This window comes from Peromyscus leucopus, chromosome 22, assembly GCF_004664715.2.
Source record: "Peromyscus leucopus breed LL Stock chromosome 22, UCI_PerLeu_2.1, whole genome shotgun sequence".
Taxonomy (NCBI): domain Eukaryota; kingdom Metazoa; phylum Chordata; class Mammalia; order Rodentia; family Cricetidae; genus Peromyscus; species Peromyscus leucopus.
The window spans coordinates 34,703,503-34,728,300 of record NC_051081.1 but is presented as its reverse complement, the minus strand read 5'-3'; the positions used below and the strand labels follow the sequence as shown (position 1 = coordinate 34,728,300).

Below are 24,798 nucleotides of genomic sequence, written 5' to 3'. Positions count from 1 at the left end.
CCGAGTAAGTGGCCCCGGTGTCCAGGAGGAAGGAAATGGATTGCCCTGATACCGTAATGGCTCCCTGTGGGAGATGACAGTTGTTGGGGCCGGAGCCTGGGCAGCTACAATCGTCCATGGCCAGATCCAGAAGGTTGATTGGAGGGTGGTCTGTGTTTGATGTCCCCCTGCCATGAGGGGCCACTTTGGACATGGCCCTGGTGGCCCATGTGGGGCAGGGCAAGTATGGGCTCAATGGCCTTCTCGACCACATTTAAAACAAGGACCTGGGGGCCCTTGGGTGGCCAGCCAGATGACTGTGGCCAGCATTTGGTATTTCTTTTTTTTTTTTTTTTTTTTTTTTGGTTTTTCGAGACAGGGTTTCTCTGCGTAGCTTTGGCACCTTTCCTGGAACTCACTTGGTAGACCAGGCTGGCCTCGAACTCACAGAGATCCGCCTGCCTCTGCCTCCCGAGTGCTGGGATTAAAGGCGTGTGCCACCACCGCCCGGCACATTTGGTATTTCTATTTACATGCTTTCTCATCTTCCCCTTGGTACACCTTAAAAGCCAGCGCTAAGACTTCTGCCTGTGGGGTCATGGGCCCCTCTCTCCAGATGCCTAAGTTTAGCCCTAATGTCGGGGAAGCTCTGCAAAATGAAATGGGTCATAAGGAGCTGTCTGCCCTCTGGGCCTTCAGGATCTAGATTAGTACACTGTAAGAGGGCCTTTGTAAGTCCTTCTAGAAATTGAGACGGATTCTCTTGTCTGTCCTGAACTATGTCTTGAAGCTTTTCACAGTTTACTGGTTTGAGGGCAGCCTTAGGAAGGCCTGCTGGGAGGCAGGTCGTAAACTGATTCTCAGCTAGGGAGTCACCTGGGGTGCTATAATCCCACCATGGATCCTGATCCGGGACTGCCTCAGCTCAGGGAGGATGTGCTGCAAGGGGCGGGTCAGAATACTAACACTGGTTTCTAAGGGGCGGGTCAGAATACTAACACTAGTTTCTAAGGGGCGGGTCAGAATACTAACATTGGTTTCTAAGGGGCGGGTCAGAATACTAACACTAGTTTCTAAGGGGCGGGTCAGAATACTAACATTGGTTTCTAAGGGGCGGGTCAGAATACTAACACTAGTTTCTAAGGGGCGGGTCAGAATACTAACATTGGTTTCTAAGGAGCGGGTCAAAATACTAACACAGCCTTTTATTGGCTTTTTGAGGTCTCTTATATGGGGAAAGGTTAAGGTTAATAGAAAACAACTGTAAGCGTGTTTACAGGGGTGGGATAATTGGCTGCTAGAAAAAATACAATGAAAGGTAAGAATAAAAGCAAGAATATACATCATGTGGAAGGAGAGTCCCGTATGATGGGGTGGTGGTCATGGGTATAGATCAAAGTATCTTGAAAACATATTTTGTAAGGCAAAGGGCAGTCATACATCATGGGATCATGAGTTCAGAGCAGGTTGAAAGACATGTTTTGCAGGGTCCATTAGGTTTAGGAAACAGAAACTTATTTTTGTAAGGTACAGGGACTTAACAAAGTGGCTTCTGGTTCTAGTTTCATACTGTACCACTGTACATTTCTAACTCTATCAAAAAGTTCCAGTCCCTGGTGACTAACTATTCAAATATATGAGTCTTTAAGTGGGTGTGTGTAGATGTAACCAACTGTCTTATTAAATAAGAAACACAGAGCCAATACAGAGATGAAAGCCAAGAGGTCAGAGCAATAGCTAAGAGCTAAAAAAACCTTACCCTTCACTGTTACTGTTGCCCTACCTCTCAGAAAGAGAGCTACTTCCTGTGTGTCTGTCTTTTTATAGTGTTTCTGTTCTGCCTTCTCATTGGTTGTAAACCCAACCACATGACCTCCCCGTCACTGCCTGTTTGTACAGACCTCCAGGTCTTCTATGGTTGGTATTGAGATTAAAGGCGTGTGTCTCCATGCTGGCTGTATCCTTGAACACACAGAGATCCACCTGGCTCTGCCTCCCAAGAGCTGGGATTAAAGGCGTGCGCCACCACCGCCCAGCTTTTGCTAAGGCTTGCTATTAGCTCTGACCCCCAGACAACTTTATTTATTAACATACAAATCACATTTTAGTACAAATAAAATATCACCATAGGTGTGGTGGGGACATTCTTATTCAAACCACCACAGAAGTCAAGGCAGGAACGTGGAGCAGAAATCATGGAGGAATGCTGTTTGCTAGCTCCCTGTGGCTCGTGCTCAGCTAGCTTGCTTTTATAACCTAGAACCCTAGGACCACCTGCCCAGGGATGGCACTCCTACATCAATTAAAAATCAAGACAAACTTCCATAGATATAGTCACAAGCCAATCTGATCTGGGTAACCCCTCACTTGAGACGATCTTCCCACAGGTGACTCTTGGTTGTATCAAGTTGATACTAAAATATAGCCGGGACAGAATCATACTTGAGAGTTCATATTAATAGAACCAACACCTTGGATGTATCCAGCACTGCCTCCTGGTTGGTCAGGTCCCATTGAATTTTTAGAGAGCAGTGTGGTCTGGGTAATCTATGTTGTGTCCTTAGACCTCTTTCCGTGGGGAGGAAGAGAGAAAAGGTTGTTGCAAGGGCAGGGGGCAGGATGTGGTTCAGGTACCACATCTCCCTCACCTCGAATGACCCATCATGACCATCAGGTCTTGGGAGCTCATCTGCTATGGACACAATTGCATTTGGGACTTACTTCCATCTCTTGCCACTTTGTGTTTTTCATCTGGGCCTTGAACTTGACCATCTTCTGCCTCAGTTTTTCTGAGTGCTGGGAGTACAGGTGTTGTACAAAGGGACTTTAAATATTAAATTATCTCCAGGTTTGAGCTCCTTCTGTTGCCCCAATATATTTAAAAAAAAAAAATTACGCTGAGCGGTGGTGGCGGCACATGCCTTTATTCCCAGCACTCGGGAGGCAGAGGCAGGCGGATCTCTGTGAGTTCGAGGCCAGCCTGGGCTACCAAGTGAGTTCCAGGAAAGGCACAAAGCTACACAAGAGAAACCCTGTCTTGAAAAAAAAAAAAAAAAAAAACCAACCAACTAAACAAACAAACAAACAAAAAAAAAACAACAAAAAAAAATTACAATGAGCCTGCTTTTATTTCCAACATAATGAGTGGGATTTCCCATGTGCTTGGATTATGACCACACTGAAACAGCAGGGATTTCAAAACTTGGCTTTTTTTTTTTTTTTTTTTTCTTCAAGACAGGGTTTCTCTGTGTATCCCTGGCTGTCCTGGAACTCTCCCTGTAGACCAAGCTGGTCTCGAACTCACAGAGGTCTGCTTGTCTCTGCCTCCAAAGTGCTGGAATTCAAGGAGTGCGCCACCATTGCCCAGTTTTTTTTTTTTTTTCAATAAGTGGGAGGAATCAAATTTGTAGAAAAGTAGGGAAGAGAATCTCGCCATACACAGCTTCAACTTGCCATTTTGCTGATGCCATAGCCAAGAGATGGGTCAGTAAATAAAGCTGCTTACAGCCAAGCCTGCCCACCCCAGTTCCATCCCTGGAACCCACATGGTGGGGAATGATCACTCCCACAAGTTGTCTTCTAACTTATATACACACTATGGCATGCATACCCACATACGTGCACTCGCACACATAACTGTAATTAAAAAGACCCCAGATTTAAATGTCACCACAGCTAAACTAACTGAACTGTATGTCTACTGCCAGCCAAAGAATTTTCCCATCAAGTCACCTACCTATATCACCACTAGAAAGTAACACAAGCCGGACCGTGCTGCCCGAAGAGGGCCTGAGTCAGGCCAGGTCAATCACTGTCCATCTGAGATGTTGAGACAAGGTCGCTCGCTAACCCTGGAGCTCCCTAATTTGGCTAAGCTAGCTGGCCAGTGAACTCCAGGGGTCCTCCCATCTCTGGCTCCCGAGCAGGAGCACTGGGATCGTAGGCACATGACACCAAGCTTGGGCTTTTATGTGAGTGCTGGGGACAGAGCTCTGGTCCTTACCCTCGTGCAGCAAGGACGTTACCAACTGAGTCATCGCATTGTCTTCACGTTATTATATGATATATATATATATATATATACATACATCCTCCTATATACTATTAGATAATATGTAACCTTATATGATCATATACACACATATATATTTAGATATGTATATATTGTATAAATATAATATTTATATATAAATAAAAATATATAAAATATATTTATATATATAAATAAAATCTCCTTTTTTGCTTTGCAAGAGTTTTATCCACTCTGCAAGAATGTCAACAAAACCAAGGGCTACCCCTGACCTACAGCCCTAGGTACCCCCCCCCCCCCCCCCCCGCGCCTTTTTTTTTTTTTTTGTGCTACCTCTCTCTTAAACGGGACTTTTTTAGGAGTTTTACTTTGGTTCACTTGGGCCTTTGATTTTTTTTTTCACCATCTATCTAGTCTTTTCTTCTTCCCTTGGACAAATGGACATACAGATGGGCAACTAAGACATTTTTGGTCACAGTCTCTTGCCATACGGGCTTTCCCTCGTGAGATTCATCCTACTGGCCTCTACTCATACGCCTCACTATTAATCACTCGGCTACACTTGGGCCACACACACCCTCTTGTTCTTTGATCTCCTTCGCATTAGGTGAGGACCCTGCCTCAACTATTTCTTCTTCTGTTATTTGAAGGACAGTATTCAGTCTATCTTTCAAGTGTTACCCTAATTTTTACCTAATATTTTCTAGGATACAATGACCTTTAAAAACTTTTTTTTTTTTTTTCGGGCTGGAGAGGTGGTTCAGCAGTTCAGCGCACTGACTGCTCTTCCAGAGGTCCTGAGTTCAATTCCCAGCAACCACATGGTGGCTCTCAACCATCTGTAATGAGATCTGGTGCCCTCTTCTGGCCTATAATCATATGTGCAGATAGAACACTATGCATAATAAGTAAATCTTAAAAAACACACACTTTTTTTTTTTCTTCTTGGCTAATAAGATAGAAGGTGGATTGACATCTTAGCAGCTAACCTCACAATCTTGACAGGCTTGCGCCACGATGACTCTAGGCTCGGGATCCCACCTCGTTTCGCCCCTAGAGACAAGATCTTTGCCCCTCCCAGGCCCTACCTCACCCCGGTCAACTCTTCCTGGTTCCATACACTCCCCCTCACTTGTCCCAAATCCCTACTTGGCAGCTGGAGCATCTAAAACAGTCCCGCAGAGTCTGCTGCCTGGAAGCCCTTCTGGATCTCGGCAGGTTTGAGCGGTTTGGATATTCCGGCCAATCGTAGCCCTAAATGCAGCGAGGCAGGCTCATCCCACCAATCGTAGCTCTAAACACAGAGAGGGCGGATTCTCCGGCCAATCGCAGCCCGGAATGCAGCGAGTCTCCGGCCCGCCGGGCGTCTGCGTGGAGCGGTGGGCGTGGCTGAGGGAAGATGGCGGCGCCCGTGGCTCCGGCTGAGCCCCAAGCCTCCGGGGCTCCCCAGCTCCCTGTGTGTCTCCTGGTGCTGGGGATGGCGGGGTCCGGGAAAACTACCTTTGTACAGGTGACGTGCACTGCGCGGAAGCGGCAGTAGCGCTCGACAGGTTGCCCGTGGCCAGGGAGGACGGGAAGAAGTTGTCTGGGGAGTTGGGAGGCTCTAGGCGCGTGGTTTTCTTGCCTCTGACTCCCGAAGTCTCGAACCCTGGCCTGGGTCGCTTAAGGCAGCCTTCTGGGTGACCATAGTGCATGTTTGGTACAACTGAAATTGTCTTGCTGTGAATGAGCAGCTTTTTTTGAAGGCCCCGGGCTTAAAAGAGAGTAGGGGATATAATGCCAGCACCCCTGGTTTTGCGTGAGGAGTTGTGAAAGAATTAACTTCTTTCGACCCAAGACGTTCTAAGTTCTGAGTGTAGAGCGAACACGGAATCGACAGGGTTCTTGCTTTCACGGTGTTAATGTCTTAGTGAAGGAGATGAGGCGCGGGGGAGGGGGGACTCCCCAAACCCTTACAGGGCCATTCGAAGTTAGTGAAGAGGTGATGGAGGGTAGAGGAGGCCTGCTCGATGGCTTTTAAACAGAGTTTGTTGTTAAACAAGTGTAATAGGTGGAGGGGAGAATCAAATTGTTATAGATTATTCCCTGGTTTTGCAGAGGCTCACAGGACACCTGCACAACAGAGGCTCCCCACCTTACGTCATCAACCTGGACCCAGCTGTGCATGAAGTCCCCTTTCCCGCCAATATTGGTGAGTGCCTTCAGTTTTCATTTTTTTTTTTCTTCCCTGAATTAGCTAACTATCTACTTTTTATTTTCTTTGGATTTGCCCGAGTTCCACAACAGGCTTCTTCCTTACTGAGATTCATCCCTCTCTTTATCTAATGGCTCCTAAGGTGTGTATCATTTCCATTCTCTTCCTCCTCCTCCTCCTCCTCCTCCTCCTCCTCCTCCTCCTCCTCCTCCTCCTCCTCCTTCTTCTTCTCTCTCTCTCTCTCTCTCTCTCTCTCTCTCTCTCTCTCTCTCTCTCTTTTGTCCTTAGTGTGTGAACCTGTTGTAATGGATTGGAGGAGAAGTCACATTAAGTCGGGCTATAAAAAAAAAAAAGTGACATATAAATCATTCAGTTTCTTGTATCAGTGTTGTATGTAGTAAGAGTTTATGAGTTCTGCTCGAATTCACTCTGATCCGTAGGAAGGTCCCTTCCATTCCCAAAGGTGAGTGTATGTGTGTGGGGCTGGATTTAAAAATAGACATTGCGTCTCAAAAAACAAACAAACAAACAAACAAACAAACGAGAAATGCATTGCTCTGAGGAGAGTTTCTGACTGAAACTATCAGAAAGATTAAGTATGGGTTGTTATCCAAGAGAGTCTGAGGCATAATATTTTAAGAGTTCAGGGTCAGTAGGACCTACCTAGCCAATCACTCCTTGTTTGTTGTTTTTTAATAAAGAAAAAAATGGGGGGTGAGGGGTAGATTCATTATGAAAGTGTATGCGATCCAGTGACAAGGTTCTTGCTGGGTTCAGGCTTCCTGATTCCTTGGCTATCACTATCACTTGTTAATCCTAATAAGCTTCTTATATCCCAAATATACAAATTAAGGGGGAGGTGGGGAAATGTTATTTTAAGAATCATAGATCATTTTGGGAAGATTTGGCAAAAAACTTGACTTACGGACATTTGTGAGCCGCTCTGTAGGTGCTGGGAACTGAATCTGGGTCTTCTACAAGAGCCACAAGTGCTCTTAATCACTGAGCCCAGCTCCTGGTGGATAGGTTTTGGTAGATCTCAGTGGATGGATTCTTTTTTCATATGTCTGTGAGTTGCCTCTATTACCAGGCAGTGGTTAGTAAGAAGTCTTCTTTTCTCGGTTTGAGTTTTGTTTTTTCCCCTGTGCACGTGCCCACTACCATTGAAATTGTCTAAAACTTTTAATCTTGTTTCAGACAATATCTATCATAGTTAAGAGCTTCTAGCCTAACTTTTTTGTTTGTTTGAGACAGGATCTCCCTATGTAGTCCTGGCTGTCTGTCCTGGAACTTACTTTGTAGACCAGACTGGTCTCAGACTCATAGATATCTGCTGGACTCTGCCTCTGCCTCTTGAGTGCTGGGATTAAAAGTGTGCATCATCACACCTAGGAGCTCAACATTCTTCATAGGATACTTGGCAGTACCTTTAGTCTGGAAAGAAGCCATTGTAACTGGAGAAAGGTATAAGAAAATGCTGGTAAGAAGCCTAAGTCAGTTTTGGTGGCACTTGTGCAACCTTAGCACTCAGGAGGCTGAGGCAGGAGAATTGCTCAGAGTTTGAGGATAGCTTGGACTCCATGGAAAGTTCAAAGCCAGTCCAGACAACTGAGACCGTGCCTCAAGAGGTAAAATAACACCGGGCGGTGGTGGCGAACGCCTTTAATCCCAGCACTCGGGAAGCAGAGCCAGGCAGATCTCTGTGAGTTTGAGGCCAGCCTGGGCTACAGAGCGAGATCCAGGAAAGGCATCAAAACTACAGAGAAACCCTGTCTTGAAAAACAAACAAACAAAAAACAAAAAAAGAAGTAAAATAAACCATGATCTCTCTTTTCCCCTCAGATATTCGTGACACAGTGAAGTATAAAGAAGTCATGAAACAGTATCCTTTTCTTCGTCTACTGTGGGATGGACTCGTCCCTGGAGAATTGCTCCCCACTTTGACGGACTGGTTTGCCTGTCAAATTGTGAAATGCACAACTTACTTTTAAGTAATCTGTATTAAAAAGATGTAAGATGAATAAGATGAATGTAGGGAGAGTGGAGGTTTCCAGCCATCCTACCCTACCATTTGATTCCAGTTTTCTTGACATGCACAGACTACAGGTATTGTAATCAGAGAGCAGAAGATGAGTGGCCAGCTGTTAACTGCCCGGGTCCAGTGAAGTGATGTTGTCTTGGGTGAGACAGTCATTGATATCATTGATAACTGTGAATTCAACCAGGAAACTCAGAAAAATATGTTGAGTTGGATAAATTCTCATGGATTGATTTCAGCTTGGCATGTGGCTCTCTGTAAGTACTTTTAGGTTGCTTGGTTAGTTAGGATCAGAGTAATATAGTCCTGGTGGGGATGGAACTCACTGTCCCCCGGCTGGCCTGAAATCCACAGAGATCTGCCTGCCTCTGCCTCCTGAATGCTGGGATTAAAGGCGTGGGCTCCCATGTCTGGCTGCGTAGATGATTTTAATGACGGATGCTAGCAGCCTGTCACTCACTGTTCACATGTCTGTGTATTCACTACGTTTTGGCCATTATCTTGTGTGACCGTCCCTAAAATGATAGATGAACAAGGAGGCCCTTGCTAGTCAATGGTTCTTGGAATGTCAAGGTTGTGTGGTGGTCAAGACTGGGTTGCCAGTGCCCATGAATTGAACACTAATACCGTTACATACTGAACATGATGCTCTTGGATGAATGACAGTCTAGATGTGAGCCATGTGATCTCATATGTGCCACTTAAATCCTTGACTGAACGCTCAGGTATGGCCTGGGGCCAAATGGCGGCATAGTGACCTCGCTCAATCTCTTTGCTACCAGATTCGATCAGGTGAGGCTTCTTTACGTTTACAGGCATGGCACTATCCGAGTCTGGCTCTGAAGACGCTCCTGCTTGATCCCACTGATAAAGAAGAGCAGCACAAATGGAGAAATACCGAAAATGAGCAGGCATTGTGGTAGACAGAGATAACCTCTGACTGCACTGGGACACTTCACCTTTAATGTTTGTGAGAGAACAAAAGAGAAATCCCAGAGACCTGGGTTCTTCCTGTGACCCGTTCCCAGCTTATGGTGTCACTGAGGGTACAGGGCCCTGCGGTGAGCCACAGCCAGGGAGGTGACATAATGACCCTTTTTTCTTGTAAGGAGTATTGGCCATCCTCTAGATTTCCCCTGCCCCTGACTCCCATGAGAGTGACTTTATAATCACTGCGTTTTACTCTGGTCCTGCTACTTGAGACATGAGCACTTGACCCAAGCCAGGATGGTGTGTAACTGAATTCCCAGCTCCGGAGCATGAAGCAGGAGAATCGCACAGAGCTGAGGTCCGAAGTACGCCTGACCCTGGCTCTTTAAAGCACACAAATGTGGCCATTGTGTTAAGGAACCCTGATGCCACAGTGACGGTCCAGGTCTGGCGCTGTGCTCCAGGTTCCAGAGCTGTTGCTGTGGCTCTGCTTCTCTGCATCGAGGAGGCCATTGCTTGGCGTCCTCGGGTTGTGCTCTGTGATGGTGCATGTAACACGTGCCACCCTGGAGGGTGACCTCTGGTGCGGTGTTGGAATTAGATGGTGTTACAGTTGACATCTTTTTCTTCTAGGTGATGAAATTTATCGAGAAGGCCCAGAACTCATTCAGGTAGGTGGTTTGAGTTGACTGCCTGTCACTGATACAGTTCTAGACCTTTGAGAGGATTTGGTGACCTTGGAACCCCGAAACGGTGTTAGCTGAGACAAGTCATTAGAAATGAAAAGAAAGAAAGGTGGACAGTAAAATCGTTGAGATGACACATAACACAGAGGATTGCTCCCGATTATTTTGGCCCCTCCCCACAACCCCAGCACTTCTCTTCCTTTTTCTGTGACTTTTGGAGAAACACGTACTGTTTTCTCCTTTCTCAGATTGAGGGAGGAAGACTTTTGCTCTTTGAAAGAGCACAGTCAACCATGATGGGGAAGACCTCATTTCTCTCCATTAACTATTATTAAAGTTTTGATATGTTTACTTTCTCTTTTTGTGTAATTTTCTGTTCAGATTTTAAAGCTATAAAAGAGGGGAAGACATCTGTATTATCTGTCTAAGTCACCACATCCTAAAACAAATACTACTGCTGCCAGCAGATTCACTGTACGCATTTCTGATGAAATTCAGTACAGAAACTCTGTCTCGAAAAACAAAAAGCAAAAACAAATTAAAAGCATGTGCCAGCGAGATGGCTCAGCAGGTAGAGGCGCCTGCAGCCAAGCCTGATGACCTGAGTCTGGTCCCTGGGACCCCCATGGTGGGAGAGAGAACTCCTACAAGTTGACCTCTGGTCTCCACATGTCTCCTCTGTACTTTTACATGTAAATTAAATAAATGGAATAAAAAGGTTATTTTAAAAGAATACATATTTGAGACATGAAACTGTCATTCTCGGTCCTAGTAACAATTACTGTTATTCGCTGTTTGGCATTTCACCTATTTCTATGCATAAAGTATTACAAGGATGGGATTATAATCGAGGTAGATTTTTGTTTTCATTAGAAAAAATAGCAAGGGCTGGAGAGATGGCTCAGCCGTTAAAGGCTAGGCTCACAACCTGAAATATAAGAAAAAAAAACCAACAGAACAGTTTTTTTGGTTTGGTTTGGTTTTGAGACAGGGTTTCTCTGTGTAGCCCTGGCTGTTCTGGATCTCGCCCTGTAGACCAGGCTGACCTCGATTGAACTCACAGAGATCCACCTGCCTCTGCCTCCCGAGTGCTGGGATTAAAGACATGCGCTACCACCTCCAGGCTAAAAAAGGTTCTTTGAGATCACATTCTGTAGTTTTCTTTTTTAAAATGTATTTTATTATATTTATATACTGGTGCATGGATCATGATTGTTTAATTTCACACATCTCACCTATATACTCATTAACAGTCACTCCTTAATTTCCCTTCTCTGTTTCCCTAGTACCTCTCCTGTATTTATTTGCTAACTTTCTTATTAGTTTATTCTCATGGGGATTGGACTCGGTGTCAAACACCCTAAGCCCATGCTTAGCCTGTGTTTGACCCTGACTTCCATCCCTAACCCCAAGTTTGCCTGTTTCTAAAATATTTATTAAGATACAGTTTACATGACATCCAAGTGTACAAGTCTGTGGCTTCCAATACGTCCAGAGTTGTACACAGGGTTGTGTAACTGTCAGTGCGGTCAATTCTAGAATGTTCTCTAGGCAGTAGGTATCCCCCACTCCCCCATTCCTCCATTTTTTCTCCTTCCCCCCACGCCTCCCTAAGAAACAAGATGCTTCCCAAGAGAGCTGCGTTCTGGTTTTGCTAACGTCTCATTGGTAGCGAAGGGTTTCTGTAATTACACCGTTTCCTCTCTAATTAGTTACTGCAGATTGTGCTGTGCTGTTTCTTCTCATTAGCATGCATATTGTACCTGGAGCACGCTCTTGGGAATGCGCAGTTTTAGGGCATGGTAGGACTGTGGTTGGCAGTGTGCAGAGGTTGTTGCAGTCTTTGGTCAGCAGACATTGAGCATTCGCTGTGATGGAATATCTTCAGAATTGCCCAAGTATAACACCCCTTAATGGTCTCCTTGACGCAGATATGTCTTGATTGACACACCTGGACAGATTGAAGTGTTCACCTGGTCAGCTTCTGGGACCATCATCACCGAGGCCCTGGTGAGTGTCCTGGGTCTTGTTCCTGAGAGCATCTGGAGGGTTTGCTTGGCCTCTGTCTCCTGCCTGGGCTGAATACGAGGGGGAGAGGGGAGGCTCTGCACGCCCTGTCTACAGTGCGGCTCTTACAAGAAAGGGAGGAGGAGAGTACGGGAGCAAGTGATGAGCCCCGTGACTAAGACCTCACTTACTCTGTGGTTCTTCTAGGCGTCCTCATTTCCAACAGTGGTCATCTACGTGATGGACACGTCCCGAAGTACTAACCCGGTGACCTTCATGTCCAATATGCTGTATGCATGCAGGTAACTGGTGGTTGGTAGGCATGGTGTTCTGCCAGCTGTGAGGCTGCTTTCTCTTTCTCCTATCTGTCTGTCTCTCATCTATCTATCTATATCTATCATCTGTCTGTCTGTCTATCTATCTATCTATTTTTTTTTTGAGACACGGTTTCTCTGTGTAAGAGCCCTAGCTGTTCTTGAACTCTCTGTAGACCAGGCTGGCCTCGAACTCACAGAGATCCAGCTGCCTCTGCCTCCCGAGTGCTGGGATTAAAGGCGTGCACCACCACCGCCCGGCTCTCCTTTTTATTTTTTAAAGACATTTACTTACTTATTTGTATGTATGTGGGCCTGTATGATTGTATGTGTACCACGGGTGTGCAGGAGCTTGTGGAGGCTAGAAGAGGATGTCAGATCTCTTCAAACTGGACTTAGAGGTGGTTGTGAGCCACCATGTAGGTGCTGGGAACTGAACCTGGGTCCTCTGTATAAGCTCTTAACTGCTGAGCCATATCTCCAGCTTTATTTTTTCTGACTTTATTCCCCTTTTGGTTTTGAGTCCTGGTTATATGCCCCTGGATTTGTGATCATCTGTATTTACAGATTGTCCTGAGTCAAGAGAAGGCCAGTAAAGATATATATATATATATATATATATATATATATATATATATATATATATAAAATATTGGCATTTTCTCTCAGCATCTTCTTCCCTTGTCTGTCAGAGAAATAATGCGGTGGTTATTCCCAGCTGGGTGAGATCCAAGTCAGGATAGAATCAGTTCTTTGGTATAAATGGTGCTTAGGTGTTGTATAAGTAATATAAAAATGTAACATGAGGAGACACCAGGAATAAAAAGTTTTATCAAAACGAGGTGTAGTGATGCATTCCTATAATCCCAAGTCAGGAGGTGAAGGAGGGCAAATTCAAAGTCAGTATAGAGTATGGAGTGAGACCCTGCCATAACATTAGGAACATTAGTAACAGAAAGATTATAGTTATCATCCCAACATGTACTAGTTTGTCCCAGATGTTGCATTGGGAGAAAAAAAGTTGCTTCACGGTTCACTGTGAATGCAGACTGAGGTTTTAGGAGAGTGCCATGGAGACTGAGAGGAGCCATCACCAGGATGCTGGGTCTCGGAGTAAACATCACATTGGATGCAAGACATCCTGACAGAGGAAGATAGCATTGCTCCACCTTACGTTAAGGAGTAAAACACATGTCCTTGATTATCCTGAGCGCATTCATAGCTCAGAATGTAGCTCAGCAGGAGAGGGTGTGCCCCTTACTTTCCAGGCCTGGGTCAGTCGTCAGGACTGCGGACATTAATAAAGGGTAAGGGGAGATCAACTTAAGACAATTCATGATGCACGCCTTAAGTGTATATAATTTTATCTTGGGCATCTACCTCAGGAAATGTGGGAAATTTTCAACCTGCAGGACAATGTTTCCGGAGGCTGAAGCAAGAGCATTGCCATAAATTCAAGCCCATCCTGGACTGTGGGCTAAGAAGTTCTAGGCTAGTGCAGGCTATAGAAAGAGACCCTGTATACAGCGAAAGTTGTATACATTTACATGGCATTTGTATGGATTAAAGGAGATAATGTATATATATATACATGTGAAAGTGCCTACCAGAGTAACCATCCTGTTTTGGGTATTCAGGAAATGTTCATTCCCTCCACTTGGGTAACAAAGGAGAGAATTGTTTGATAAAATATTAAAAAGGATCACTGTCAACACATGGTATGGGCTGGGGGTCAGTTGCTGCCTTGATGTTGGTGGTCATTTTCCTTTGGCAGAGGAGACTCAGCACCACTTATAACTCACTCGGAAGGTTTTCCTGTTCTCTTTACTTAGTGCCAAGAGCTTGACTGCCGTTAGTTGTTTTAGAAATAAACTCTCACTATATGTCCAGACTGACCTTGAACTGATGAACTTCCTGCCTGTGCCTTCTGAGTGCTGGAATTACAAGCATGTGACGTTATGCGTGGTCTTAAATGCCTTTAATAATGCTGGCTCCATCTTTGATTTTTTTTTTTTTTTTCCAGCATCTTGTACAAAACCAAGCTGCCTTTCATTGTGGTCATGAACAAAGTAAGTGCTGCTTCCTGTGGGGTTGTCAACATGTCTTTAACACAGAGCCATGACTGACGTTAGAAGTCTGGATAGGTGTGAAGAGTGACTTCGAGTGCTGTCAGCAGATTAAGATTTTACTGTAGAGGCCGGGTGGTGGTAGTGCATGCTTTTGATTCCATCCCAACTCTTGGGAGGCAGAGGCAGGCAGATCTCTGAGTTCGAGGCCAGCCAATATGCTGTATGCATGCGGATAACTGGTGGTTACTACAGAAAGTCGGAGGGACATCAGGGGAGTGGGTGCCGCCTCTCACCCAGTGATTGTAGGGCGGACAGGCTAACCCATCAGCCAGAGTGATTCAGTTGTCCCTCAGCGTCAGGGATTCTGTGTCAGTAGAGGGGCAGCAGTCCCCTGGGAATGCCGATCAGAGGCAAGGCAGCTTTCCTTAGGGTTTGTTGCAGTGGAGCTGGGAACGGGAGCCGGAGAAGGAAACTCTGTGGGTGCTGAGTTCTTGGCGGTCACCATTTGCATAAATGATTTTTGCCCTGGTTTAGTTGTGCTCTTGATTCAGGTCGCTGACGCCTGCCTTCTCTCTGGCACAGACCGACATCATCGACCACAGCTTTGCAGTGGAGTGGATGCAGGACTTTGAGGCTTTCCAAGATGCCTTGAACCAAGAGACTACCTACGTCAGTAACCTGACTCGCTCCATGAGCCTGGTGTTAGATGAGTTTTACAGCTCCCTCCGGGTAAATTTATCTCCTGATGTAGTGGTGGTTGCTGCAGATAATGGCTTACCATAGCCTTAACGGGCTTTGAGCCAGCGCTGAAAGGAAATGCTTTACGTTCTGTAAAGCAGGTTCTGCTTAGTAAAGGGGGTCCATGGGCTGGGATGCAGCTCAGTAGCAGAGTCCTTGTCCAGCACGCACATTCATGCTTTCTTGGCAGGTGGTGGGTGTCTCTGCTGTGGTGGGCACCGGCTTCGATGAACTCTGTGCTCAGGTCGCCAGTGCCGCCGAGGAGTACGAAAGGTGAGGATGAGGGAAGGACCGTCGATGCGCTCTTCGTCACCCACCATCCTCACGTGGTGGTCGTGCCAGGAGAGGCATCTCCATCTCCTGTGGAAAGGGTATCTACTTGCCTGTGTGTATCAGACCTGGCCACGCTCAGGAGTGACAGGTGCCTGTTCCCTTCTTTGAAAAGGTAGCCGTATAAAGTGTTCACTGCTCTGAGTGGTTGCCCGGCAGCGGCCATCAGGCCTGTTCTGAGAAGAGCCACTTGGTAGATATCACAAGCTTCGTGGGCAACTTCTCACGTCTGTTGTAGGACAGAAGACCTGTAGATAGTTCAGGAACAAGATCATGGTTATGTCCCTGTAAGACATCACCTGCTCACGGGCATGGTGTGGCCTTGGCACTAGGGTTGCTGTATTACTTGAAGAAGTATACGCTAAGTCCCATCACAGTTAGTGACACCTCATGGAGACACTTCATTGCTGACAGTGGGGTCCCATTCACCTGTGACACCGAGACCATGACCTCATGGGCTGCTTGTTAGCATGCTGCTTGGGCTTCCTAGTTTGACCCTAAGGGTGACATTGTGGTTGCCAGGCAACATTATTTATCATACACTGATGAACCCTGAAGGGTTTTGTGTATGTTTCCCAGGCTCAGGATGCAGTCGGTTCTGTTGTCACTCAGGTCCATCACTTCCTTACACCCCGGGCTTCCTGAGCAGCAGCCCGTCTCCTTACCTGTTTCCTCCTCACACCAGTGACGAGCCCCTCAGTCCCTCAGCGGTGGTGGCTTCATTGTCAGCTTCTACAGCAGCCCTTAGGTGTTGTTGAGTTCCACAGGGCAGACTCGGTGATGCGGAGGGTGTGCGGGGACTCCAGTGAGGTCGCAAACGGGATAGGTCGGGTGGGTGGTGTGGGTCATTCGGGAGAGGAACTTACAAGGAAGGCATTTCTTTCTCCAGGGAATATCGGCCTGAATACGAGCGCCTGAAGAAATCACTGGTAAGAGGGAGAGGGTTAGAGCTGTCAGAGAGTCCTTCTGACCCACACGTGGCACAGGCCTGCAGTCCCCGCCAGTCACCAGAGACTGGTGGGGGACTCTTGAGCAGAGGAGTTGGGGACCAGCTGGTATGCTGGCCTGTGCTGTAATCTGCACTCAGGGAGGAGGCATGAGAAGGAAAGAAGATTGGAGACTGGGGTCTCCGTGTAGCCCAGGCTGTGCAGGAACTCCCTCTGTGGACCAGGCTGGCCTCAGACTCGTAGAGATGTGCTTGTCTCTGCGTCCTGAGTGTTGGGATTAAAGACATGCGCCACCACTGCTTGGCTTGTATTTTATTTTTTCCCCAGCTTTATTGAGATATAATTGACTAATGGAATTTCAGTGTTTCTTTTAAATTCTTGCATTTTTGTGTGTGTGTGTGTTTGTTTTGTTTTTTTCGTTTTTTGGTAGGGCTCTACACACTGAGCTGTGTGCCCAGCTCTGTTTGGTTTTGAGTTGAGGTCTCACGTACCCCAGGCTGGTCTAAAACTCTGGGGCTCTAGTGCTCTCTTATCTCAGCCACCTGAGCAGGTGGGACTGCAGGCCTGTGACACCACGTCCCATCTCAAACCCTTGGTCATTGACATTGGTAAGGCTGTGTGTAATTGTCTGTATGCAGAAAGGCCTCCTAGCAACCTTCTTCTCTTCATATGTGAATATTTATCCTTCTTTTGCCTCATCCTTCTGAGTGCTGGGATTACAGTCTGAGCACCACACAGGCTTTGTATCTGAATTTTTAAAATATCAGAGTTTTGCTGAAATATATTTACCAAGACCTTTTTATGCCCTACCTCACCCAGTCTCTGAGGTCAGCTTTAAGGCTTGTTGTAGGATTTTGAAGAACAGAGGGTGTCACACAGCTCTTGTCCCAGACTCTAACTTGAGTCTCTCCCATTGTCAGAGCCTGCATGGGGTCCTTTCTCCGAGGGCCTTGCAAGCTCCATTTGAGGGTTCTTTGGTCATGGTTTTGGGTGTAAGCCCTGAAGCTCTGAATGAGTTCATTCAGCGCATGACTGAGAATCTGCTGCCGCTTGGACCCACATGGCTCACTCGTTTTGTCTCTATGTCTGCCATCCTTTACCGGCCTCTAGTACCTTATAATTCCTAATCTCTTCTTAAAAGGGTGCCATCTTGGGCCTGGGGACCCAGCTCAGTTGGTTGAGAGTCTTTTTAGCATGTATTGTGCTTGTTCTTAGGTGGTGGACCCTATTAAGTTCAATATCATCCGTGGTTACATAGAGAGTTTGGGGGTGGGTGGCCTACACTACATGATTCCCTACCTTTAAAAAAAAAAATCAAACTGGCATCTAAATATTATATATATTATTATAATAATTTATAATTTACTTTGCTTTATTTCTTTGTTCTGGAGATTGAAACCAGTACTTCACGTCTGCTGAGCACCTAGCTGCTCACTTAAAAGCCCTGCCCCAGAGATCTCCTTTGAACAAAAAAGTTACAGTCTTAAATTTATTGGTATCTGGAGGACAAAGGACAGCTTGCGGGATGCGGGAGTCGGTTCTCTCCTATCACGTGGGGTCCGCAGATGGGATTCAGGTCGTCCTTCATGGCCAGCACTTACACCGCTGAGCCCTCTCACCAGCCCGGCATCTGCTGCTTTAACCTGAGGATGTTCCCTCCGTCTGTAGGCGAGTGCCCAGAGTGATCAGCAGAAGGAGCAACTGGAGCGCCTGCGGAAGGACATGGGCTCCGTAGCCCTGGACACAGGGACCGGCAAAGGTATCGGAAGGGTGCTTGCTGAGGGCAGAGAATAGGGGTGGAGCATTCAGCAGCAAGAGAAAGGGTGGGGCGGTGGGAGACGTGCGTACATGGATCTGCAAAGTGACCTGGGACAGAAAGTACCCGAGGGTGGTGTGCGCTTTACGCTGCTCTGAGGTCCTTTTGGAAGTTTTGTACTTTGGCAAAGTACTGTGGCTGTTTTTTTTTTTTGTTTTTTTTTTTTAACAGTGTGTTATAACTGAATTTTAGATATTACTTAAAACTCATGCAAATATGATGATCTTTTATTTTGAATCCTTCTGTGTATACTTCCTAAAAATAAAGATATTATTTTATAAAACCTCAGTATAGCCAGGATGTGGTGGTGCATACATTTAATCCTAGCACTCGGGAGGCAGAGGCAGGCAGATCTCTGAGTTTGAGGCCAACCTGGTCTACAGAGTTCCAGAACATCCAGGGCTACACAGAGAAACTCTATCTCAAAAAAACCAAACCAAACCAAACCACCTCTGTACAATGAGGAAAAACGAGGAGATTAGCATGGAGACACCATTGTCTAATGCACGGCCTTACTTAGGTGCAGCCATTTCCCTTCAGAGCAGACTTAGCTCATCAGCGTTGGGGTTGAGAGTCCTTATCCACGGAGCACTCAGCTTATCCTGGACTTCTTGTTTATTCTGCTGGTTTCTTTCCTTACATGCCTGCACATTTTAATTAAGAAATGCTTCGGTGTCTGCTCAGGCTGGTCTCCCTGGTCCTGTTTCTCTCCCTGCTATTCTCACGTTTGCTTTTCCACATGCACTTCTCATCAGCTTCTCAGCCTCCTAGAAGGCTTTGGCATTTGTAAAGAGGTTGCCTTGTGCTGCTTACATAGCTCAGGAAGAACCGACCTGGCTGATCTCACACCTTCCTCCTCAAGAGCAGGAAGAATTTTTGTATTTGGCAAGTCTTGTGTCTTTCTGGAATGTTATCCTGAGTATGTTTTGCATATTTCTTGTTACATTATGCAGTGGATTTTGTCTTCCTTATTAAGTGTCGTTACTGTTTTAAACTGCTTGGTCTCCTAACGGTGTGGGTCTGTGTTGTGTTCTGTGTTTCAGTCTTTGATCCTGCTGCCTCCTCACTCTTGGTTCTTCCCTCTTCTGTCCCCTTTCTTTCCTTCTGTCTGTTATTCTTATCACTGACCCTCAGAGGGGAGTGTCTAGGATATGCTCATATTAAATAATAAATACCCCTGGGGCTGCAGAGATGGCTCGTCAGTTAAGAGCACTTGTTGCTCTTGCAGAGAACCAGGATTTAATTCCCAGCCCCCATGATGGCTCATAGCCACCCACTCCAGTTTCAGGGGAGCCATCTCTCTCTTTTGACCTCCATGGGCATCAGGCTTACATGTGGTTCATAAACACACACATAAAAGTAGTCAAAACACACACATAATAAGTCTAAAATACATATATACCCCACCTCCTCGAGAGGCAAGAAGATGAACTGCCCACAAAAAGCAGGGTGGAAATTTGTTGCAACTCTGTGAGACCCAGAAACTAAATAGATGGACTTTATTTTTTAATATATAATAAGTTCCATTTTATTTATATATTTATTGTGACAATAAATTATAAGCTTTAGGTTTTTTTTTTCTTTTCTTCATATAGCAACATTTTTTCCTTGGGTACCTTATTAAAAGAAAGAAGCTTCTGTTGTGACCTTCATTCACTTGTTTTCATCAGAGAACAGCAAGGTGGGAACCTGCCTGGGTAGCCAGTGACATGAATGCTCCTGGGCCATTCCTGATACCTCCCCATCTCATGTGTGTGTATACACCGAGGTCCTCCAGAGTCACAAATCCGGAGTTAAATCTGCTGCTGCATCCAGATGGGAAGGGAAGAAGAGTCCATGGATGATTTGAGAAAAGTCTCTAGTATATTTGGGTTATTCTTAGTTGGGTGTAGAAGGACATACACTGTCAGCATATTCTGTCATCATTGTTCTATAGAGACATAGGTGTGTCATCCGTCCGTCCCCCGCCCCCACACACACACATGGTTTACTATACATCTCTGGCTGTCCTGGAACTTCTTCTGTAGATCAAGCTGTCCTCGAACTCACAGAGATCTGCTTGCCTCTGCTCCTCAAGTGCTGGGATTAAAGGTGTGCACCACCATGCCTGGCTGGCCACTGAGATCAGCCTGTCTTACACCTCTCCCTAGCTGAGCTCTCCAGTCTCTTGAACAGTGGTCAGTGTTCACACCTTGAGTCCTGGGCCAGGAATTTCTGGATCAGACTTTCTTCCCATTCTTAGGGCCTAGTCCTTATCCACCAAGTAGGGAATTTTACCTCTAATAGTATATTCGTGCTGGGAGCCATCCCTGAAGGTAGACAGGTAGGTCCCTGCAGAGGATGTAAGGAGTTGGCGAGGGAGGGAGGTAAGCCAGGCCATGGTGGTGGTGAGAATCTTACAGCTATAAATAAATAAAGAGTGCTCCGTTATTTATACAGAATTTAGTAAGCAGAGATAGATTCATGTTGTTCCAAAACATAGATCATATCATTTTTGTCTTTGGACATGGGTTTCACTTCCTTTTGCTCATCTTTTAGTCATCATTAATAAACTATGACAGGACAGAGTTATCATTTCCAATCATTTTCCCTAAAGTTTTTTTTTTTTTTTTTTTTTTTTTTTTTTTTTTTTTTTTTTTTTGGTTTTTCGAGACAGGGTTTCTCCGTGTAGCTTCGCGCCTTTCCTGGAACTCACTTGGTAGCCCAGGCTGGCCTCGAACTCACAGAGATCCGCCTGTCTCTGCCTCCCGAGTGCTGGGATTAAAGGCGTGCGCCACCACCGCCCGGCTTTCCCTAAAGTTTTAACATCATTGATAAACAGTTATTTTTTATAGCCATTTTTACTCATTAACCCCATAACCCAATTTTTAAGAATCTAAAGGCGTATGGCTGGTAGATCTGGTTGCTTCAAGGATACCCGGCCATATTGCTGTGTCCCAAGCAGTGTATTATTAACTCTTAACAGTCAGCATGCCCAAGAAAAGTCCTCAGGCCAAAGCTGCTGCAGTTATTATTTAAATTTTGGCATAATACAATGTTTATATTTTATATCTTTATAGAATTTTATATGTCTAATCCTGGCATTCTGTTGTACCTTGGTCATATGACACCACAGTGACTCTTCGTGAGCTAACTTCTCTAAGAAAGGGAGGTCCTGACACCTCATTCTCTTATCATCTTTCCACTCCATTCTTTGCTCATCAATATAAGTCCCTGTGTGGGGCAGAGGCGACTCCAGCTAGTCTAACTTTGTAGCTGTATATGCCACATAATCGCCTGAATGTTCAGTGGGAAGAGGCTTGCAATTCTTCTAGCCCACCGAATCTTGTTAACCTTTCAAGTTTACTTTGTTTTGAATATCTTGTCCCTAAGTAAGTACAGGGATAGATGTTTCAAGAATGTCTCATAGCCTCATAAAGAGACCTCTGGCTGCTTTATGTGTGTCACAACCTCCAAGGTGTAACAAGACCTTCAAGTAGATGAGGATATATATCTTCCTAAAAGTGGGAGGGGTAGTATGTCCAGGACTTTCCTGGGGAACCTTAGAAGCAGCATTCCTGGGAGAAGGCATAAATGATTCAAAAGGAATTTTCTATCAATCCAGTATCCCCAAATTGTGCAAATATTAAAAGTTCTCTAAGTATGCAACAAGTGGAGATGAAAACCCAAGGTGGCATGGCAGCCATCATGGGGCTCAGCTTGGCTGGATCTTTGTTAAGCAGCTGGGCTGGCTTATGACTTCTGCCGTTCCCATCAGATATGGCCGCACCACATTTGATTTTTTTTTTTTTTTAACCCCCCTTCCATTGCTTGAAGGTTGCCATGGCAGCTCTATTCCATATCATTTCACCCTGTATTTTCTTCAGACCTCCCCTGAACCTCTATCCCACCCAGAAGCTTCTACAGTCTTTAAACTGTTGCCAGTTTGCAACCTTGTATTTCCTTATCTTTCATTGGAAAAAACCATAGCTCCTTCTAGTCTGTGAGCTAGCGAGGCAGCGTGCTGGTGTTTCTTATGTTTTCCTCAGTGGAAATAAGGGGGCTCACGAAAGTGCTTTGTGAACGAAGCCCTGGTAGAAATGACAGGTGGAAGACTCACTCTCCTGCCTTCTGTTTGTCACGAGCTCTCTGATGCTGCCAACGGATAGTCATAATTACTCAGAAGCAGCTCGTGAAGACGCATCTGTGCTGACGAGTGTTTTAACCCCAGACAGTGTCTCTCCTGTGCTGGACCCTTCTGACTTGATCCTGACTCGAGGAACCTTGGATGAAGAGGATGAGGAGGCCGAGAGTGACACGGATGACATTGACCACAGAGGTGAGAGGTCGCTGATGGGACTGACGCTGTTGAGACTTTGAAGATCTGAGTATGTGGTCAGTGGCAGGAAAGAGGATGCTGAACCGAACAGTGCCAGCAAAGTCCTGTATGTTCTACATACGCACATTTATGCTCCACGGTCTACTTGTGTTCCCTTGCTGTGACAGAATAGCCTGACAGAAAGCAGTTAGTGTCGAAAGAGTTTATTTCCTAATTCCAGGTTCCATCGTTATGGAGAAGTCAAGGCAGGGACTTCCCTCACATCCACAGTCAAGAGCTGAGAGCAGTGCATCCATACAGCCTCACTGTTTGTATGCCCTCAGCTTGACTTTCCTCTCAAGACAGTCAGGAGCCCTGTCTAGGCAACGGTCTATACACAATGGGCAGGGTACCAAAACCCCAGTACCATGCCTTTTATGCCTTGTAACTTCTGACTCATCTGCAGATGCCACTGTTTCTGTTACTGCTGTGTTGGTTAATTGGTGATAAGGATGGACTCCAGGGCTTCCTGCTTGCTAAAAGCATGTGCCACTGAGCTACATCCTGAGTCCTTAATGTTGGGTTTTTTAAAAGATGTATTTATTTTTACTTTATGTATGTGAATGTCTTGCCTGCATGTCTATGTACGCACTATGTGAATACTTGGTCCCCACGGAGGTCAGAAGTCCCCTGGAACTGGAGGTACAGATGTTGTGACCCACCACGTGGGTGCTGGGCACAAAGCTGGGGCCTATTCAAGAGCAACCAATGCTCTTAACCGCTGAACCACCTCTCCAGCCCCTGAGTGATTTGTTTTGGATCTTTAACAGTCAAATATGGCAGTTCCCTACTTATTCCTAGCTCTTGGGTAGCTGAGGCAGTGGCTAACTCTACTCTAGATGTTTTTCTGTCTCTTGCCTCCCTGAGTAGACCTCCTTTTAGTTATTTATGAAGGGGATGTTCTCTTTACTTAGCTGCTGCACACTTTGGTAACTTGATAAATAAGGCATGCTTCTAGAAGCTGTTTCATTAACGGAGGTGTGAGTACTTAATGCCGTAAAAGTAGTTTCAGCCAGGTGTGGTGGCACATGCCTGGAACCCAGTGGTGGAGATGGAGGCAGGAGGACTTTGAGTTCCAGGCCAGCTTGGGATTTATAGTGAGTCCCTGTCTTGAAAAAGTGAAAAATCATTTTCAAATGTGGTTTCTGACTGGTGTGTGTGTGTGTGTGTGTGTGTGTGTGTGTGTGTGTGTGTGTGTGTGTGAGTGTGTGTGACAGGGCTGACTTGCTTGTCGTACCCAGAGGGTTTTAAAAAGAGCACCCTTTTCTCCTGCAGTTACAGAGGAAAGCCGCGAAGAGCCAGCGTTTCAGAACTTCATGCAAGAATCAATGGCACAACACTGGAAGAGGAACAAGTAGCCCATCCCACTTGTTCCTGAGTCTGACATGCTGGGTCTCCACAGAGAGGTCCTTCCTGGGAGTCAGGGCTGCAGGCAAGAGCAGTTTCTCCAGGATAGTGACTTCTTTGAGGGAAACCGGACTTAGATGAAGTCAGGGTTGAAGCTGGAGCTGGCAGGTGGGTGCCCATCCTTGGAAACTTCTCCTGGTGTTTATACAAGGAAGTGTATTCTCACCGCTCTGGAAGCTGATAACTGTCGAGCCTAAAACTTGGAGTTGCACTGTTTGAACTCAAGTACTTTCGATGCTCATGGGACGGTTCTGAAGACGACTTTGGATCTTGACCAGGCTGGACTGTGGACTCAGCTTCTTTAGCACTGTCCTTTTGCCTCTGCACCTCAAGTTGCTGTTCTTAACCAGGATGGGAGGAGACGGGGCAGTGCGGGGGCCCTTGGCAGCCAGAGCTGGTATGAGATGTGCTCGCCTGAGGTAACATTATAGAGAGTTCTGTTTGAAGGGTGACCTGGATAAAGTTTTTAACCTTGTGGTAAACTTGTCTGTCATGATTTCAAGTTAGAAATTACGTGATCACTAATTGATTCACTGTTAGTTAGAACCGAGCTTTAAAGGCAGGTCTGGCAGGATGTAATGTGTAGTTTAGTTTCCCATGTGCATTACCTACCCAGGTCCAAAGCCATGTCCTATTTATATCGTCCTTAGAACAATGTAGAACATTGTGACCACAGGATTTGGCTAGGTATCTATTCAGTAACACATAACCAGAAGGGTTTGCCCTCGTTCTCAGGGTGTAGTCTCTGGACCGGAAGTAAGATCATCAGCCAGGAAAGTTTTACTGATTTATCTCCAAATTGGCTTCACCAGAAATGGGGTGGGGGCTCAGCAGACTATTCAGTAAGCCCCCCAGGTGACTGGGGTGTGCTCGACTTTCAGAACACTGTTCCAACTCAGCCTACGACTTAATCCCAGGCCAGATGAATCAGCTACCAGTCCTCATAACTTGCCTTT

The 24,798-nt window shown here is 45.9% G+C and overlaps 1 protein-coding gene across 1 annotated transcript; it reads left to right on the top strand.

Annotated features, from left to right (window-relative positions):
* Positions 1-5,370: 5,370 nt before the first annotated feature.
* On the top strand, positions 5,371-24,324 carry Gpn1 (GPN-loop GTPase 1). The gene is made up of 14 exons (XM_028874068.2): positions 5,371-5,519; positions 6,107-6,200; positions 8,046-8,085; positions 8,967-9,033; positions 9,805-9,842; positions 11,789-11,867; positions 12,072-12,166; positions 14,202-14,247; positions 14,830-14,976; positions 15,176-15,258; positions 16,205-16,244; positions 17,931-18,021; positions 22,289-22,396; positions 23,711-24,324. The coding sequence occupies exons 1-14, from the start codon at positions 5,409-5,411 to the stop codon at positions 23,791-23,793; spliced, it is 1,122 nt and encodes a 373-aa protein (XP_028729901.1). The 5' UTR covers positions 5,371-5,408; the 3' UTR covers positions 23,794-24,324.
* Positions 24,325-24,798: the final 474 nt, after the last annotated feature.

Coding starts and splice junctions, on each gene's coding strand:
- Gpn1 (XM_028874068.2), top strand. CDS start 5,409: ATGGCGGCGCCCGTGGCTCCGGCTGAGCCCCAAGCCTCCGGGGCTCCC. Junction 5,520..6,106: donor GGAAAACTACCTTTGTACAG/GTGACGTGCACT, acceptor CTGGTTTTGCAG/AGGCTCACAGGACACCTGCA. Junction 9,843..11,788: donor AAGGCCCAGAACTCATTCAG/GTAGGTGGTTTG, acceptor TCCTTGACGCAG/ATATGTCTTGATTGACACAC.